The sequence below is a fragment of the Aspergillus undulatus genome (assembly GCF_047715775.1).
Source record: "Aspergillus undulatus strain CBS 261.88 unplaced genomic scaffold BDV17scaffold_77, whole genome shotgun sequence".
In the NCBI taxonomy this organism is placed as follows: domain Eukaryota; kingdom Fungi; phylum Ascomycota; class Eurotiomycetes; order Eurotiales; family Aspergillaceae; genus Aspergillus; species Aspergillus undulatus.
In genome coordinates, this window is record NW_027396681.1 from 90,940 (window position 1) to 106,169 (window position 15,230).

General features: G+C 51.9%; 8 protein-coding genes across 8 annotated transcripts; 4 read left to right on the top strand and 4 right to left on the bottom strand.

Moving 5' to 3' along the window:
* Nucleotides 1-252: 252 nt before the first annotated feature.
* Nucleotides 253-1,514, top strand: BDV17DRAFT_295880 (class I SAM-dependent methyltransferase; the record flags this gene model as incomplete). Its single annotated transcript, XM_073763175.1, has 3 exons — nucleotides 253-291; nucleotides 461-1,180; nucleotides 1,263-1,514. 3 exons carry the CDS (start codon nucleotides 253-255, stop codon nucleotides 1,512-1,514), a joined length of 1,011 nt encoding a protein of 336 aa, XP_073610811.1.
* A 297-nt stretch (nucleotides 1,515-1,811) lies between these two features.
* On the bottom strand, nucleotides 1,812-3,026 carry BDV17DRAFT_301373 (phytanoyl-CoA dioxygenase family protein; the record flags this gene model as incomplete). The annotated part of the gene is made up of 1 exon (XM_073764242.1): nucleotides 1,812-3,026. Exon 1 carries the CDS (start codon nucleotides 2,784-2,786, stop codon nucleotides 1,812-1,814), a length of 975 nt encoding a protein of 324 aa, XP_073610812.1. The 5' UTR covers nucleotides 2,787-3,026.
* Nucleotides 3,027-3,324: 298 nt separating this feature from the next.
* Nucleotides 3,325-6,000, top strand: BDV17DRAFT_295882 (Het-C domain-containing protein; the record flags this gene model as incomplete). The annotated part of the gene is made up of 4 exons (XM_073763176.1): nucleotides 3,325-3,421; nucleotides 3,476-3,623; nucleotides 3,706-3,864; nucleotides 3,927-6,000. The coding sequence occupies 4 exons, from the start codon at nucleotides 3,325-3,327 to the stop codon at nucleotides 5,998-6,000; spliced, it is 2,478 nt and encodes an 825-aa protein (XP_073610813.1).
* Nucleotides 6,001-6,927: 927 nt separating this feature from the next.
* Nucleotides 6,928-8,183, bottom strand: BDV17DRAFT_224526 (putative TRAF-like signal transducer). The gene has a single exon (XM_073755666.1). The coding sequence runs from the start codon at nucleotides 7,859-7,861 to the stop codon at nucleotides 7,094-7,096; it is 768 nt and encodes a 255-aa protein (XP_073610814.1). The 5' UTR covers nucleotides 7,862-8,183; the 3' UTR covers nucleotides 6,928-7,093.
* On the top strand, nucleotides 8,184-9,728 carry BDV17DRAFT_224527 (syntaxin family protein). Its single transcript, XM_073755667.1, has one exon. The coding sequence runs from the start codon at nucleotides 8,505-8,507 to the stop codon at nucleotides 9,297-9,299; it is 795 nt and encodes a 264-aa protein (XP_073610815.1). The 5' UTR covers nucleotides 8,184-8,504; the 3' UTR covers nucleotides 9,300-9,728.
* Nucleotides 9,729-9,966: 238 nt separating this feature from the next.
* On the top strand, nucleotides 9,967-10,667 carry BDV17DRAFT_285039 (class I SAM-dependent methyltransferase; the record flags this gene model as incomplete). The annotated part of the gene is made up of 2 exons (XM_073760635.1): nucleotides 9,967-10,039; nucleotides 10,090-10,667. 2 exons carry the CDS (start codon nucleotides 9,967-9,969, stop codon nucleotides 10,665-10,667), a joined length of 651 nt encoding a protein of 216 aa, XP_073610816.1.
* A 254-nt stretch (nucleotides 10,668-10,921) lies between these two features.
* Nucleotides 10,922-11,361, bottom strand: BDV17DRAFT_295886 (uncharacterized protein; the record flags this gene model as incomplete). The annotated part of the gene is made up of 2 exons (XM_073763177.1): nucleotides 10,922-11,124; nucleotides 11,229-11,361. 2 exons carry the CDS (start codon nucleotides 11,359-11,361, stop codon nucleotides 10,922-10,924), a joined length of 336 nt encoding a protein of 111 aa, XP_073610817.1.
* A 1,806-nt stretch (nucleotides 11,362-13,167) lies between these two features.
* On the bottom strand, nucleotides 13,168-14,151 carry BDV17DRAFT_224585 (DUF4452 domain-containing protein). Its single transcript, XM_073755668.1, has 2 exons — nucleotides 13,712-14,151; nucleotides 13,168-13,620 (listed from the first exon to the last, which is right to left on the bottom strand). The coding sequence occupies exons 1-2, from the start codon at nucleotides 13,991-13,993 to the stop codon at nucleotides 13,306-13,308; spliced, it is 597 nt and encodes a 198-aa protein (XP_073610818.1). The 5' UTR covers nucleotides 13,994-14,151; the 3' UTR covers nucleotides 13,168-13,305.
* Between the last annotated feature and the right edge of the window lie 1,079 nt (nucleotides 14,152-15,230).

The following is a 15,230-nucleotide window of genomic DNA, read 5'->3' on the forward strand; positions in this document are numbered from 1 at the left end:
CGGTCAGAATGACCCAAATCCTCAGTTTCGGGACCACAACCCCTGTGCCTCTTTCTTAATTCCTGCATACAAAGGTTCTTGACTGATTGACAATATTTGGTCCACTACTTTCCCATATCTCCCGTTCGCCCCTCCTCCTCCTTCTTCTCCTAGTGTCCTCCAACACTTCCTTTGCTTCTCCCGCATTCCCGCTCCCGACAGCTTGGGTCTCGCTTGGTCCTTCGTTCTTAGAAGCTTCCAATTGTTCGGAGCATGTCGCCGCCCAATTTCCATGAGCATATCCAGGTCGATGTAAGTTACTTGCAGTTCTACCATAGCTTGTTCCACCTGGTATTACCCGTCTGAAATAGTCTGTATCTATCTATCTACTGTTTATAGCTCCAGCCACCTGCCGTACCCCTCCTAATCACTGCCCTCACCCCGCTCAAGCTAAACAAATCCCATAACTAACAATCGCCAGACGAGTGATGAAGACTCTCTCTACGATACCGACTCCGCAGCAGACTCAAGTCTCTCGTTCGCATCAAGCGTCCGAGACTACTACTACGAAAATGGCCGGCGGTACCACGCCTATCGGTACGGCCAATACCCCATCCCCAACGACCAAGAGGAACAAGACCGCCTAGACATCCTCCACCACCTCTTCAAGCTCCTCACGGGCGGCGACCTCTACCGCGCCCCGTTAACGCATCATCAGCACGCGCCCAAGCGCATTCTCGACATCGGCACAGGAACAGGAACCTGGGCGCTCGATATGGCCGAAGTCTTCCCCGATGCTGAGATCGTGGGTACAGATCTAAGCCCCATCCAGCCTAACTTTGCGCCGCCGAATTGTTCATTCATTATTGATGATGCAGAGAGCGATTGGACGTTCCCCAAGGATGGGACGTTCGATTATATCCATGCCCGCTCTATGGGTGGGGGTATTGGAGACTGGGATCGGTTACTGAAGCAGGCGTATAACCATCTCAAGCCCGGTGGGTGGATTGAGTTTCAAGAGTTCGAGGCAGGCGTGCGTTCTGATGATGGGACGCATGAACGGGCGCCTATGCTTTTAGACTTCTCGAAACGGCTTGACGAGGCGAGCAGAAAGTTTGGGAAACGCGTGAGCATTGCTTCTTCGCTGGCTGAGTGGGTGCGTCGGGCTGGGTACGTTAATGTTACTGAAGATATCTACAAGGTAGCCTCTGCCAGCCTTCCTTCCTTCCTCCCTTCCTTTCTTCTTCCTTCTGCCCGTCAGTACGCATGCTGACAACTCGCAGTGCCCAGTCGGCCCATGGCCAAAGAGTCCACGGCTCAAGGAGCTCGGTCGAGTCGGCAAACTGTCCGTGATCCAGGCCATCGAACCATACTCCTTAGCGCTCTTCACGCGGGTTCTAGGCTGGAGTTACGAACAAGCGCAAGACTACGTCACTAAATGTCGCCGTGAGACGTTGAATTCTGCGTGCCATATATACGTGCTGTTCTATTACGTCTATGCGCAACGGCCTCTGAATGATGAACGGAATGATTGATGATGAACGGGACGGCTTACTTGCATTAGATCTTGGTTTCTTTCTCATTTCGGCGGGCGGTTTCGTTTTCATTCCTATAATGTCTATGAGAAGTGGACCGGACATAAAAATGGGTCGGGCAGGCTATAGGTTTATATACTTATCCATCTGCACTTGGTATTTACATACATCATGTCATGTGCATACATCAGACACTGGACTGAACCATCGTCTATATCAATTTAGTGGAACCATCCAAATAGCAGACAATTAATCAACGATCAATCGATACCCTGTACATAAACGAATTGAACAAAATCACCCCTGCAACGAAAACCCAACCCCCTCCCCACTCCCCATCGCCGCAAGGTTCGCCCTCATCTTCTCTGCCCTCCCCCACTTCTCAGTCCCCTTCCCAAACGCCGCATCGTCCCTGTGCACCCAGGTCCCAACCCCATGCTGCAGCACCGCCGTCGCCCGAATCTTCTTATCCTCCGCACTGGCACCGTCGATATCCTTCACCCCAACACTCCCATGCAACGTCAACCGACTCTCCTCCCCAGACTCCGGTTTAGCCTTATACACACCGCGATGCAAGATATTACTATCATAGAAGACCGCATCGCCCGGTTTCAGCTCGACAACTAGTTGACCCGGGAGATTTGGTTCATAGGGATCCGCATTCCGCTCAACGTCCGTTCGGATGCGGCGATGGGATCCAGGGATCACGATGAGCGAGGAGTCCCCGCACAGCGCGAAATTGTACTGCGCGTGTGATTGCCGGCCCCCGGGACTCTTTGAGGCGAGAAGGAATGCTTCTTCTGTGGCGGTTGCCGTCCAGGGGATGTCGTCTCTGTGCCAGCTGAGTTCGAAGTCGATGTTCTCGGGCGCGACGAGGAGGTTGAAGAGTTCCATTACGAGTTTCTCCTCGTCTTCCTCCCCACCTTCACCTCGTCCCTTGCCATCATTATCAAGACCAAGTAACTCCTCCACAACGTTTAGAACCTTCTCATCAAAATAAAACCCCGCGAATTCCTCCCGTCCAGGCATATCCGGATGAAGAAGGTGCTGCACGCCCCAAATCCCGCCTTCCGAGGCTGGTGGCGGGACGTCCTCAGGCCACGGCGGGAATTGTTTGGGGACTGTTCGGAAGTGTGGCCATTTTCCGGTGCGGGCGGCTGTTGTTGAGTTTGTTGCGGCGGTTTTTAGGCTCGATAGGGAGGAGGATGGGAGGAGGGCGGGGATCACGACGAAGCCGTTTTTTTGGAGGGATTCGAGATACGTGGATGGCATTTTGGTTGTATTTCGATGAATGAGCGGTTATCGGAATGGTACTGTTCAAGGGGAGTTGGAGATATATACGGAGAAAAAGGAGCGAGGTAGTACTGAGCTATCGCATTATTTAATAATAGCTAGATAAGTAATTGCTACAGTCGCAGTCGCAGCTGTACGAGGTAGTATGTTTTACCCCGCGCCAGTCGAGTGGAGTGGGGTTCGTAAACAATCATGCGACTGACCGATGCAGCTGGAGGCGAACAAAATCGTTTAGATAGATATAATATTTGCATAACTGCATAATTGCAGCTCGTCTATTATCCTTTTTACTTTGTAGATTAAACTATAATACAGCTTCTATCAACCACAGTCCACATAGGGCTGGATCATGCGCTGCCCAGTAGTAGTGGACCCAGCCATGTGAGGTCATCTTATCCTCCTCGCTCGCGTGAGTTCAGCTTTCTTCCTTCTACTCAATTACCCCTCCACTTCTTCTCGATCGCGATCGCACAATCCTCATAACCCTCGTACAGCGATATAGAAAGCCAGTTTCACCATGGCTCCCCGCTTGAGTCTGGGTCTGAGTACGCTGCTCGCCCTTGGTCTCGTCCTTCTCCTGCTCCCCTGCCAAGTTCACGCTTTTGGCGCCGGCAGTACGTTCCACCTGCCCCAATCTCAAAAAAAAACTGCAAAGACTAATGAAACAGATATCGCATCTATTTCTAAGGTCGAAGGCAAGAACTGGCGCCATGGAGATATCGAAGACATGCTCAAGACAATTGCGTTCATCAAGGGCCATAAGTGGACGTCGAATATGATTAAGCGTGTGTACTTTGGGAATTGGTTGAGGGATTAGTGAGTGCTTATACCTATCCTACGTTCGCGGATTCTGCTGTAAGGACAAGTGGACTGACGGTTTGGTTTACGTTTCTTGCAGCTCCCAGGCTATGGACGTCGGTACACTCAAAAATCTCCCCGCTGATACAATTCGCATTCTCGTTTGGGTTCTCTCGTTCATGTCGTTTGGCTATGCGACGGCAGAATTTGAGGTCACGGCTGACAGACTTGGTGTTTACCGGCCTGAGGAACATATTGAGTTGGTCTTTCTTTTTTACCGTGTTATGGTTCTCTATCGGGCTAATTGAATTCTTTCGCTAGCAACCCCAAAGATTACGCCGACAACGAGGATGCCCGCCAGTACGACGGCCGTCTGCGGGGCCCTATCCGTACTATCGAACTCGAGATCGACCTCGAGACTGGTATGAAGAATTACATCGCCAACGAGAAAGGGGACTGGGCAACGAGCGCGGCGTACATCAAGTTCAGCTTGGCTCGCAGCATCCATTACGGCAGGCTATATACCAGCGGACACCGAAAGGGCAGCGAGGAGGATCTATGTGAGGCACTACGATGCCTAGGCCAGGGCCTCCATACACTCGAGGATTTCGCGGCGCACACAAACTATATTGAGCTTGCACTCCGGGAAATGGGCTTCCACAATGTGTTCCCGCACACTGGTACCCAGACCCAGGTTGATATCCGTGGCCACCATGTCTATCCGCTTGTCACGGGGACATTCGGCATGGTTGACTTCTTCCACTCTGTGCTTGGTGAAGCTACGGACCACTTTACTCAGTCGGAGATCAACGAGATGGACAATGCCCTTGGCGACGCCCAGTCGAGTTCATCCGCTAACTCCCTCAACAACCTCACTGGGCTTTTGGGCAAGGTTCCGGGCTGCGGTGACCTAGTCGCCGAGGCGGAGGCGCTCAAACGTCGCTCTGAAGCCCAGCAGTCTTCAAACATGCATAGCGGTGCCCGCAGTGGCTACGCCTCTGAGTCTACTCGTGGATTCGATGGTTTCGGAAGCAGCCGCGGTCTGGAAGAAACCAGCCGAGCGAGCGCGCCATCAGGGCCTAACAAGCCCACGAGCATTCCAGGGCTCCCGGACGATCCTGCAGCGACCATCGCCAAGATCTACCCTATCCTCGAATTCCGAGACAAGGTAGTGAAGAAGATCTCATCCATCATTGAGAAGATCCCTGGATTGGAAGCCCTAGTCGAGAAGATTACCGAGACGCTGACCATCTTCATCATGTCTCTTCTTGCACCCTTCATCCGGCCCATCATCAACGCCGCCTCAAAGTCCCTGCAGACCGGTTCCGCGGGTGTGGTTGAGTCCTCTGGGAAACACCAATTCGAACCCTGGACCAACCCGCGGTGCGACGACCCCACTCACTCCATGCTCTCAAAGGACCACTTTTCCAACATTCTCAACGAGCCCGCTGGACAAGTCGCTTCTGCCATCCTCAGATACGTAGCACCCCGCGTGCTCCACGCCTGGGAGAACATCAACATCCCAGAACAGCAGGTGCTGCACGATGCCCTCGAGGTATTCCATCACCCTGCGCTCCGAAACATGCACAACGAAGCCCACCGCACTATGTTCGAAGCCGTCCAGAAATGGGTCCACGCCATGCCAGACCGAGACCATAAGCTCAACGACATCCTCAGCGCCGAGGGTGTAAGGGCCGGGAAGAACAATGGCGGCCAAGTGGGTCACTCGCATGCCCAGGGCGCCCATGCACATGGTTCAGGCGGAGGCGGGGCCAGTTTCGCTGCATTGGGAGGTATGGATGCTTCTCATGGCTCCCACAGCCAGCCTCCCAGCCACGGCTACAGCTCCCAGCACAGCTATTCCTCTCACCAGCAATCATCGCACACAAGCTCCCATACCAGCTCAGGCTCGCAAGCCCCCTGGGAAAAGATCTCGGGCCAACTAGAAAGCCAACTTAATAGCCTCCCCATCCCAGGAATCAACAAGCTCAGCAGCAAACTCTCGGCCTTTGGATTAAGCGGGTCATCGAGGGAATCAGATAGCGGTAGTGGTAGTACACCACCGCCACCAGCACCCTCGCATCGCTACGAGTCTCATTCTCATTCAGGACACCACTCTGCCTCTCACACTCCTCCTCCACCGCACGGGTACGGCGCCCCGTCTTATGATGGTGGCTACGGCCAGCACCATCACGGATACGGAACTGGATACGGACACAGCCAACTTGGGTCTGGGTATAACACGCTTCCTCCCCCTCCTCAGGGATACGGGCAGGAATATGGCCACCAACCGCATCAGTATCAACACCACCAACACCACCAACATCGTCACGGGCAAGAGCACGGACAGCGTGGATATGGACATGGGTATGGTGGTGGAGGGTACGGGTACTAAATTGGAATCAGGGGTCCTGTTCACTTTTAAGTTCAGGTGCAGTTCATTTGGAATGGAATGGATCACGAAAGTAACGGACGTTAAGGTAATGTGGGGTGAATCGGAGTTATTATGCTTAAGAGTATGGCTGGCCGGTTTAATATGACGTGTATGACGGGAGAAGTTGAGGACGAAAATGCTACGTTTTGGTAGAAGGAAGGGCAGGGGTGTTACTTGTTTGTTTCGCTCTAGGTCTAGACTGGGCTTGGGTTATGCAATTTTATTAATGCTGTATTCATTTCTTTGGGGTATATTACGTACGTATGGTATGTGTGTGCCTCTAGGTTTGTAGCCAGACTAAACGGGTCTAGTCCGGAGACACAAGGTAAGATAGCTTTGGTATCCTCGAGGCTCTAATCATTATGGTATCAATAAAATTAAGAACTCCATCCTTCCTTCCATGCATTCCGAATCAACCGTAGTCCACTCCATTCGATGAATCAGAGCACGGCTCAAAGCTTTGTACCCTCCCTTCCCGTGTCACTCAACCTCCTCAGCCTCAGCAATCCATGTCCATTACTATTCGACGGTCCGCCCACCCCAGTCCCCGCATTAGAACTACTCGCGTTCTGCGTCCGTTGACCCTGATGCAGCCGCGGGTTCATGAGCCACTGGACCTGCATGCGGACACTGTTCACCGCGGCACCAGTGAGGGTCATTTCCTCCTTGAGGCGGAGGGTCTCATTCATGATGGCCATGCTTGCGCGGGCGTCGAGGTCTGATATTGCGTGAGAGAGCTGGGTGACTTCTTCGCGGAGAGATTCGTGGAGGGAGAGGAGGTAGGTTGTTGAGGGGTCGTTGGATGATGGTGGAGGGTCCGGATTGTGGTTATCGGCATTGCGGTCGTTAGTCTGAGGGGAGAAGGCGCGAGATGATTCAACCAGTGTGGAGCGGATTGAGGCGAGGCCGTCGTCGAGGATTTCGTTGCGTTGTTGGAGATGGCGGACTGTGAGTTCCATTGAATCCAGACGGGAGTTTTGAGCTTCAAAGTACGGGCCGATTGTGATGAGAGGGCAACTTTGCTCGTGAGTTCCCAGTTCTGCACGCTTCATTTTTATGGGGCAGCCGTATTTGGACGCGGCACAAGGGTGCACTGCTTCGGGGCAAGCGTCGATGTGTTCGCGGAGGGCTTTATTGAAGACAGTGACTTGGCAATCAGGGCAGGTTGTTTTGAGACTCGGGCACAGCTCCTTGACGTGTTCCTACATGGAGAAGACAAATTAGCGGTTGCGCAACAGCAGCAGCAGCAGCAGCAAGGGTGGGGAAATACCTCGTAGTCCTGCTCCATGATATCTGCATCGCAACGCAGGCAGTTTTGTAGCTCATGCATGCATTTATTCTCTGGGCTCAAATCCTTCTTGCGAGTCCGCTGGTCGCAATCGGGGCTAGGACAGTCCATCAACTTATACCCGCAGTACTTGTCCGCATGGGACTGGACGTGACCCCTCGGAACAATCTCATCGCAGCCCTCACTTGAGAACGGACAGCGCACCCGGAGATCATCACACATATTTATTAATAGTCGCGGGACATTGTGATAGACATCTCCCGTAGGGGTGCGGCAAGTCGGACATGTAAAGCTTCGTCCATGGCCGCCAAAGGTAAAGTCGTCCCGACCGGCGGCGAAGCTTCTGATGGCGGTGTTCAAGCACGTCTGACAAAAGACATGGTCGCATCCAAGGCGCAGTGGTCGGATGAAAGGACAGTGGCAGATTGGGCACATGAGGTGGTCGTCATAGTTCGAGACGTATTCGAGCCCGCGCAAATCGACGGGTCCATCCTGGTCAGTGACCTCCATCGCGAGGAACTGCTCGAGCTTCATTCTGACAGGGACGAAGGCCCCGCTTCCTCCAAATTATAGTAAGCTAGCGATGACCCCCCTGCGCAAAGGAGAGCTATGCTCAGGCTATGTTTCAAGGATCGTCCGTTGTGGTGTTGTATTGGTGGAGGCTGGAACAATAGTGCCGAATGACGGCTCATGAGTGTCACACGGTGGCTGGAATTGAAAGAATGTCGCGGGGAGGGTTATCAGTCAGGGGTTATCGAATACGAGGGAGGGGGGATGGAGGGCGAGCGGAAGTCGATCGGATGGTGGAAGATGAGGCGAAAGTAGACGTTGAGGCGGGCAATCGTTCGGTATTGCGGGGAGGCAAGACGGGAGGTCATGTCGACTGCTTAATCAGTAATCACTGCTCGATGACACTGCCCGGCAATCAGGCGCAGTAGAACAGCCGCTACGTAACCAGCAGGACGGATTTAGACAGCAAATACTTCTCCAGCCGTTATTCAGTCTTTGAAGTTGACAGCATTCTGGACGCTCGGCCCATCGTCCGTTCGCAATTTAGCGCTGATTCACCTCCGCAGTTGGCAGTTGCCCATCGCCAACCTCATCACCGTCACTGTCATCCTCTGGCCCAGCTCTCTCACCTCAATCTACCTACGAACCCATCTACACTGACTTCACGATGCCGAACCCATCTCAACTCTTCCTCCTTGCCGATCACATCAAGCTCTCCCTCCTCGAACGCCAACGAGCCATCTCGCTAGATCTAGAGCCCAACAGTCAAGATGGCGAAATCTCTCGCTCCCTCGAATCCCTACGAGAAGGCATCGAAAACGTCCAATCCGACGTTACACGACTAGAAGAGTTAAACGACGAAGCGGCCTCCGATCTAAAAGACCAACTGGTCCATCTCCGGTCGCAGTACAGCGACCTCTCGTCGCAATTCCGCGGTCCCACCAGTCCACCCGATCACGACCGGACAGAATCTCCGCGATTCACCAACGTCAAGAATTCATCGCCAGACCTCAAACAGCCTGTTCCGCAGCATCCGCCGTCCAAGTCGGTCCGTTTCATGGACAACTCCGCCGACGCAGAGGACGATCTCAACCGACGCAACCTGTTCCAACCATACCGCGACTCACCGTCACCCGAGGGCATGGATACGACGGACATGTCGAATCAACAGATCTACGATCACCATGAACAAACGATGCGGGAACAGGATGAGCAGTTGGATCGATTGGGCGAGTCCATTGGGCGGCAGCATCAGCTGAGCATCCAGATTGGAGATGAGCTCGACGGCCATGTGGCGCTGTTAGATGGCATGGACGGGGATGTCGACCGGCATCAGAGCAGACTGGATAATGCGCGCCGACGCATCGACAAGATTCGCAGGAGTGCTGGAGACAACTGGAGCATGATGACGATCATCGGGCTGATTATAGTTCTTGTCATTCTGATCGTCTTGTTGAAATGAGCTGTCTTTGTTGTCAATTTGTCAGGCTTCAGTTACCTGTCTAGCGGCGCAATGGCGTTGATTCTCAGTTTCATATCTGCTCTGGGCTAGACCCTGGGTTCGGGATCGGACACTCCTTGGCCGGTGGGACCGTGCGAGGCGTTTTAAGGTAGCAGCTATTTGCAAGTACAGTACACTTATATACTCCTTACCAAGTATATTTATGGTCAGCTGGGGATCCTCATATCAAACCAAATCCCTCTTGGCCCCATCGCAATGCTGCAGGTCTGGGCAAAAGTATGAATAAAAACTACTCAGGGTGTTGGTACCTTGGAATCCGACGCCCAGGATAATTAGTAAGTCCATGTCCGTAGTTCAGTGCATAACATCAACTTCTTGCCCTTCAAATTGTCTCATATCCGGGTCCAGCCGGTATATGCCTACTATAGGTATCATTTAAGTCCATGGGTTACACCAATTAATCTAGGTTTTATACTTCCTTCGAAGTATTATCAAACGGCAATAGCATAGGGGATATATACCGGTTGATATCCCCTCCTCGAGTCTGACTGCAAAGCTGGTAAGGACTCTTACCTTGAATACCATGAGCAAGATTTCTTGAAGCTCTGGGGCAAATAATCCACATCAACACACCCCAACCCCCCCACGAATCTCCACCAAACCAAAAATGCCCACCCTAAACTCAACCTACTACGACACCCTAAGCCTCACCTACGAATCCGCCTTCGCCCACGACACCGGTCTGCTGGATTTCATAACACGGGTAAACGACTTCCCCGGCGCGCCAGAGTCCTCGATAACGGGTGCGGCACAGGTAAACCTGTTCTTTCGACGCTGCATTCGCTGGGCCATGATGTGATGGGACTTGATCTGTCGCCTGCTATGGTTGAGAAGGCTAAGAAGAATGTACCCAGGGGACGGTTTGTGGTTGGGGATATGAGGGGGTTTGAGTATCATGGCAACAAAGGCCAGGAGGGGCAAGAGGAAGGAGGAAAACTAGATGCAATCTTCGCCGTCCTCTCCTTATTCCCCTTCACGCGAGAAGAAATCTCATCCCTCGTGCTCAAGTGGACGAGGTGGCTAGGCGTCGGCGGACTCCTATGTATCTGCACGTTGACGGTAGACAATATGCCGAAGGAATCCCTCCGAGCGGGGTACGGTGGGGATGGTCTCTGTGTTCAGGGCATCACGTCCAGATTCATGGGGGAGGAGATAATATGCACGTGTTTGACGAAGGAGGGGTGGAGGGTCCTTTTGCGGGGAATGGGTTTTGAGATTGTTGATGAGAGGACGGACTCGTTTATCCCGCCTAAGTGGGCGGAGTGTGATCCTGAGTCGCATTTCTTTGTTATTGCGAGCAAGGTGTGATATGGTGGCAGGCTTCCTGCTAATGGTTCTTATCAATAGTTGCAGCTTGAGCCGGCGAGTGCAGTTGGTTCTTTGAAGCACCAGTGGGCAGATGCGAGTGACTGAACAGTCCAAGTCTCAGTTCTTCCTATTCATCTAAGCAGTAGCCATTACCATTGTACAACAAAAGTAAAGTAGAAAGGAAAACGCCAAAAGCCAGCTAGAAGCACCAGGCTCGCCCAGCTAAACACTATACGTCGATAGGTAAATTAAGCTTAAGCCTTCTTGTTAGGCTCATTCTTCGTCCGATCTTGCAGGTCAACAAAGCTCTCCTTTGGGTTGATTTCCTCCCGATCAGCCTTCACGGAAGCCTCGCTGTTGCTAGCCAGGTTCTGGTTCCATTTAGCTCGTCCTTCCTTCTGGCTCTTGATCTGGTCTTGCTTTTCGGCCTCGTAGTGGTTGGACAGTTCTTCGCGGTCTGCTGACGTCTGTCAGTACTTTTTCTTCTTCTCTTTGCAAGATATCGAAAAGATTGGGGGGATAATGTTTGCTGGATTGAACGAAACGGGAGAGTTGACTTACTTTGACCGTGGTTATCCTCCTTCAAACCTGAGCGGGCGGCGGATGTGTGGAATGCGGAGGTAGCTCGGGTTGAGACTGGGATGGTCTGCTTGAGAGAGCCCGACAAGCGGGATGTTGCACGGATGAAAGACATAATGTGATGGATTAGAGATTCTTGACTCTGTCTCGGGTGGTTAATTGCCTGACACTTCTAGCAATCTATGGATATGCAGTAGCTCACCTTGGAAGAGTAGTCTGTTTGTATGAAGGAACTTGACGAACGTACGGGAAAAGCTCCAAATCTCAGGACAGGCAGTGAGGCATTTAAACGAGCAGCTCCTGAGACCAGCAAGCCGCAGCCCAGAAATTGCGACTGCTTGAACGTCATCTTCTCCAGCGACCAACCACACTCGGTGGATTTGAGGTTGGCCTGGTGACGTCATGAATACTCATCGCCGAATTGCTTGCGTTGGGGAAGGTCGCCGAACTGTCACTCGTAGCCGAGGTTACTTGAGGATGTTTCGGATTGGCGGATGTTGCTTTAAAGCATGTTAATAGTGAGGAAGTTTGAATAAGGCCGGGGCTTTCAAGGTCCTATTTTGAGGTCTGGATGTGGTTTCCGTCCAAGATTTGTATTGTCTGTTGATCCTAGGGGCATTCTTATTTCGAATAACGGGAGTAGCGTTAGTAGCAACTGCGATTGATAGAGGTAGAGACGTGAGTTTAAAAGTGCTCTGGCTTGATAAGAAGTGATGGTTCAAGAAGATATCAGCGCAGGGGCTGGCGTTTCTCAGCGGAATAAGACCCCCGCTCCTTCCAGTCCTGTAGGAAGTGGTGCCTGTCCATACATAAGCTATTCTATCTAATTTGGCTCATCGCTTTTTTTTGCTTTGCTAGGTTCGAATTCATGCTCTCAGTGGCTATTCGTGTCTAACAAACATTAACTATCTATGTTGGTGTTTGGAGTTGACCTGTAGATGTATATATATGGATCGCCTTTACGAAGGTTCAATGTATCCAACTGTTCAAGACCACGTACAGCATGCATCAATATTGAGTAGGAACCCGACTCCTGCCAATCTTGATGAACAGTAAACGTAATCACCTTATAAACAGCACCTGCATTGATGCCATACATAAGGAGAGTTGCTACTCCTTCACCAACTTGAGCTACGAGCCGTATTGTCATGAAGATGTTTCGGAAGACGTAGCTAAAGAGATGCGAAGAGTAGTTTATTGAGGTCCATCCCGTAGGAGACCAGAATTGAAGCTGACGCTGATCCAGTCTATGGATTCACAGCCAGATGACCTAAATCAATAGGGACAGCGTGGCACCAGTCCCAACCATATACAGGAAGCAGAAACAGAAACAAAGTAGAGAGGTCAGACAGGACAAGACATATGCAATCGCAAACCTTCCGAAACAAGAGACAAGCTGAACAAATCCCAACCGATGCAAGACGTATATCGTTCCCGCCTTTCTAGATAGATAGATCCTTATAACGCATGAAAATCCGTCCCACCCAAATTTGTACCCAGGTCCATAACCCCCAAATGAGAAACACAGCTTAAGCGGATTTCGCTAAGCCGCCAAAAGTACTCCAAGAAACTAAACAACTCCGTGCCGCCCAAAATGGCAAAGTCGCTGCTTTCTATACATCATCGCATCGCCGGCCTGAACCCCGAGGCCGATCATCGGTGTTTTGGTTTTTCCCTAACCGAAAGAAGAAAAACAAGGTATTTAGGTGGTATCGCTGGAGAATGCAAGAATCGAATCGCAGGGCGCCGTCGCTCGCAGGTAGTCGAAGAAGCATCAATCTAGGAAATCGTGATCGGTGAGGTGTGTATGTACAAACAAAAACAATGTATCCTTTTATGCTCCGCGAGTTCGTGAATCAAGAAAAGGTGAGTTTAGGTTGATCGTAAGGTTTCGAGTGTCGTGTCAAACGATTAGAGAATGAAAAAAAAACAGAGAATATTATGACCCGCGGTTAGGGAGACCGATGATGCAGAAGCTGAGCGAAATTGAAAAGGAAATGTCGTGGGTGGACGGTGATGGCTCTTGCCAGCAAAGAGACGGCTTGGCAGGTCATGACCTTCACCACCGACGCTGAGCGTTCTGCATATGGGCCGGGGAGATGGACGTTGGCGGGCTCGTCATAGTCATTCCAGTGTTGGGGTTGATGATAGGAATGACTTTCCGAGTACGGGTAGCCGAGGGTTGCTGGAAGCTCGCTTGATTATAATTACCGGTGACCCCTGAGTGGAGGTACGTATTGGAAGAAGCGGGAGACAAGGAGATGGACGGCGTAACCTGCTGAACCGGCTGGATCTGGTGCTGAATCGGAGAGGTGTCGGGTGATCCACTGGAAAGAGACGAACGATCCGAAGCAGAAGAATGAATCGAGTGCAGCTGGAACAGTTCGAGTCAATTAAGGGATTCTTGACAATGCTGATGAAGAGAATTCTCTAGTTTAGAGAATTTCATCCAGGTAAGAACATACATCGTCTTCAGTCAGAAGACCTGGACAAAACTCTAGGTCGTCGTCCAGGTCGAAAGACCGCCCAGCCTCAAAGCGAGCACGGAAGGCAGTTACCGACGGAGCTTCGGCCAGCTCCCTCATACTCTTGACACCACGGAACTGGCGTTGAGCATTGTGAGCGGCCATCTTGGGACCCCTTCGGGAGCGTCCGCCATGGTGGTTATTTGACTGCAGGTGGGCGGCGGCGCCATGGTGAGTGGCCTGGTGGTGCTGCTGGTGCTGTCCGTAGAAGAAAGTCGACATATTGACGGTAGCGTTTTAGAGACGACGAGTCGCGAATAAGCACGTTTAGGTCGTAGAAATGGTCAATGTACACGTAGAAGTCGATACAAGCAAGGACCAGAGTCGATGGACGCTGAGCAATGCAGGACTTTTGAGTTGACGGAAAGGAAAGATGGCAAGGAGTTAGCCGAAATGCGAACGGGGAATATTCTGTACAACGAGAATATGATAGTAACGCAGGGGGTGAAAGAAGGAAGAATAGAAATAGCTGAGGAGAGAAGAAAGTGAGCGGTGGTGGAAGGTTGGGCTGATTTTACGCAGTGTGGGATGGAGAACGGATGGCGGGACCGAAGGGAAGAAAAGAGGATGAAGATGAAAGTCGAAGGCAAGTCAAGAGGGGCTGCACTTTCACCTCTTCATCGCTGCTGGGGCTGAGTTTGAAGTGGTCGAGGTGGACCCATTTCCCACCTCAAGGGCTTGAGCCGTAAATTACCGTACGCTACCGCTCCCAGCCCCAGCTTTTGCCTGCAATCTGCGCCCCAGAGCGTGGTGTAAGCGTCGTTACACGCTTGTTCCACAAGTTCGGCGCTAACAGCAAGTCTGAGGTCACGCACCAGTTTTAGGGCGGCCACGAACCAACCAGATTCTGGAGAGCGGGAGCTCAGTGGCGATACCATTGGACTTCGCCCAACCGATTTAGCATCAATCTGCATCAAGTGGGACTGCTTATAATTTTTAGTGCAAGGATACCAATCAGATGTTGGTTTCTGATACTGGGCGGCTACTATGTGGGGCTAAATGACGTTTATCAGTACGCTAGCCCTATCCGGTTAGGATGCAACTGCCCTCGACCAGAGTCGGTGGCTGCTGGAAGCGATCAGATTTCCCTACCGGCTTAGCCGCTTAAGGCCGCCAACTGTCTGCCTATCATCTCCTTGTTGAGACATCAGCGACCCTGAAAGAAGGATATTAATTTCTGCTGGGCTGCGCATTAATGCAGGAGACCATGGTACAGCCTCGCAGTTGGCGACTGAGGGGAAAGGTGGGTCGGTACTGATTGGGCGGACAATCCGTGGATGCAGTGGTGCACAAAGGAATGTTGAAGAACGCTCAGAGCTCGCTTGCTGCTGCACCGGCCTCGAACGGTCAGACTACCGACGCTGTCATGCTTGACATCCCTCGAACCGGCTTGAGTCACGTTTGATCCCTGGCTGCTTTGGCGACGTTCCATCGAGGACCTGGAGAATGCCTGGAGGTC

What these genes read in the sequence shown, in the direction of transcription:
- BDV17DRAFT_224527 (XM_073755667.1), top strand. Translation starts at nt 8,505, where the DNA reads ATGCCGAACCCATCTCAACTCTTCCTCCTTGCCGATCACATCAAGCTC.
- BDV17DRAFT_224526 (XM_073755666.1), bottom strand. Translation starts at nt 7,861, where the DNA reads ATGAAGCTCGAGCAGTTCCTCGCGATGGAGGTCACTGACCAGGATGGA.
- BDV17DRAFT_224585 (XM_073755668.1), bottom strand. Translation starts at nt 13,993, where the DNA reads ATGTCGACTTTCTTCTACGGACAGCACCAGCAGCACCACCAGGCCACT. An exon ending in GTCTTCTGACTGAAGACGAT is followed by an intron (nt 13,621 to 13,711) that starts GTATGTTCTTAC and finishes GAACTGTTCCAG; the next exon opens with CTGCACTCGATTCATTCTTC.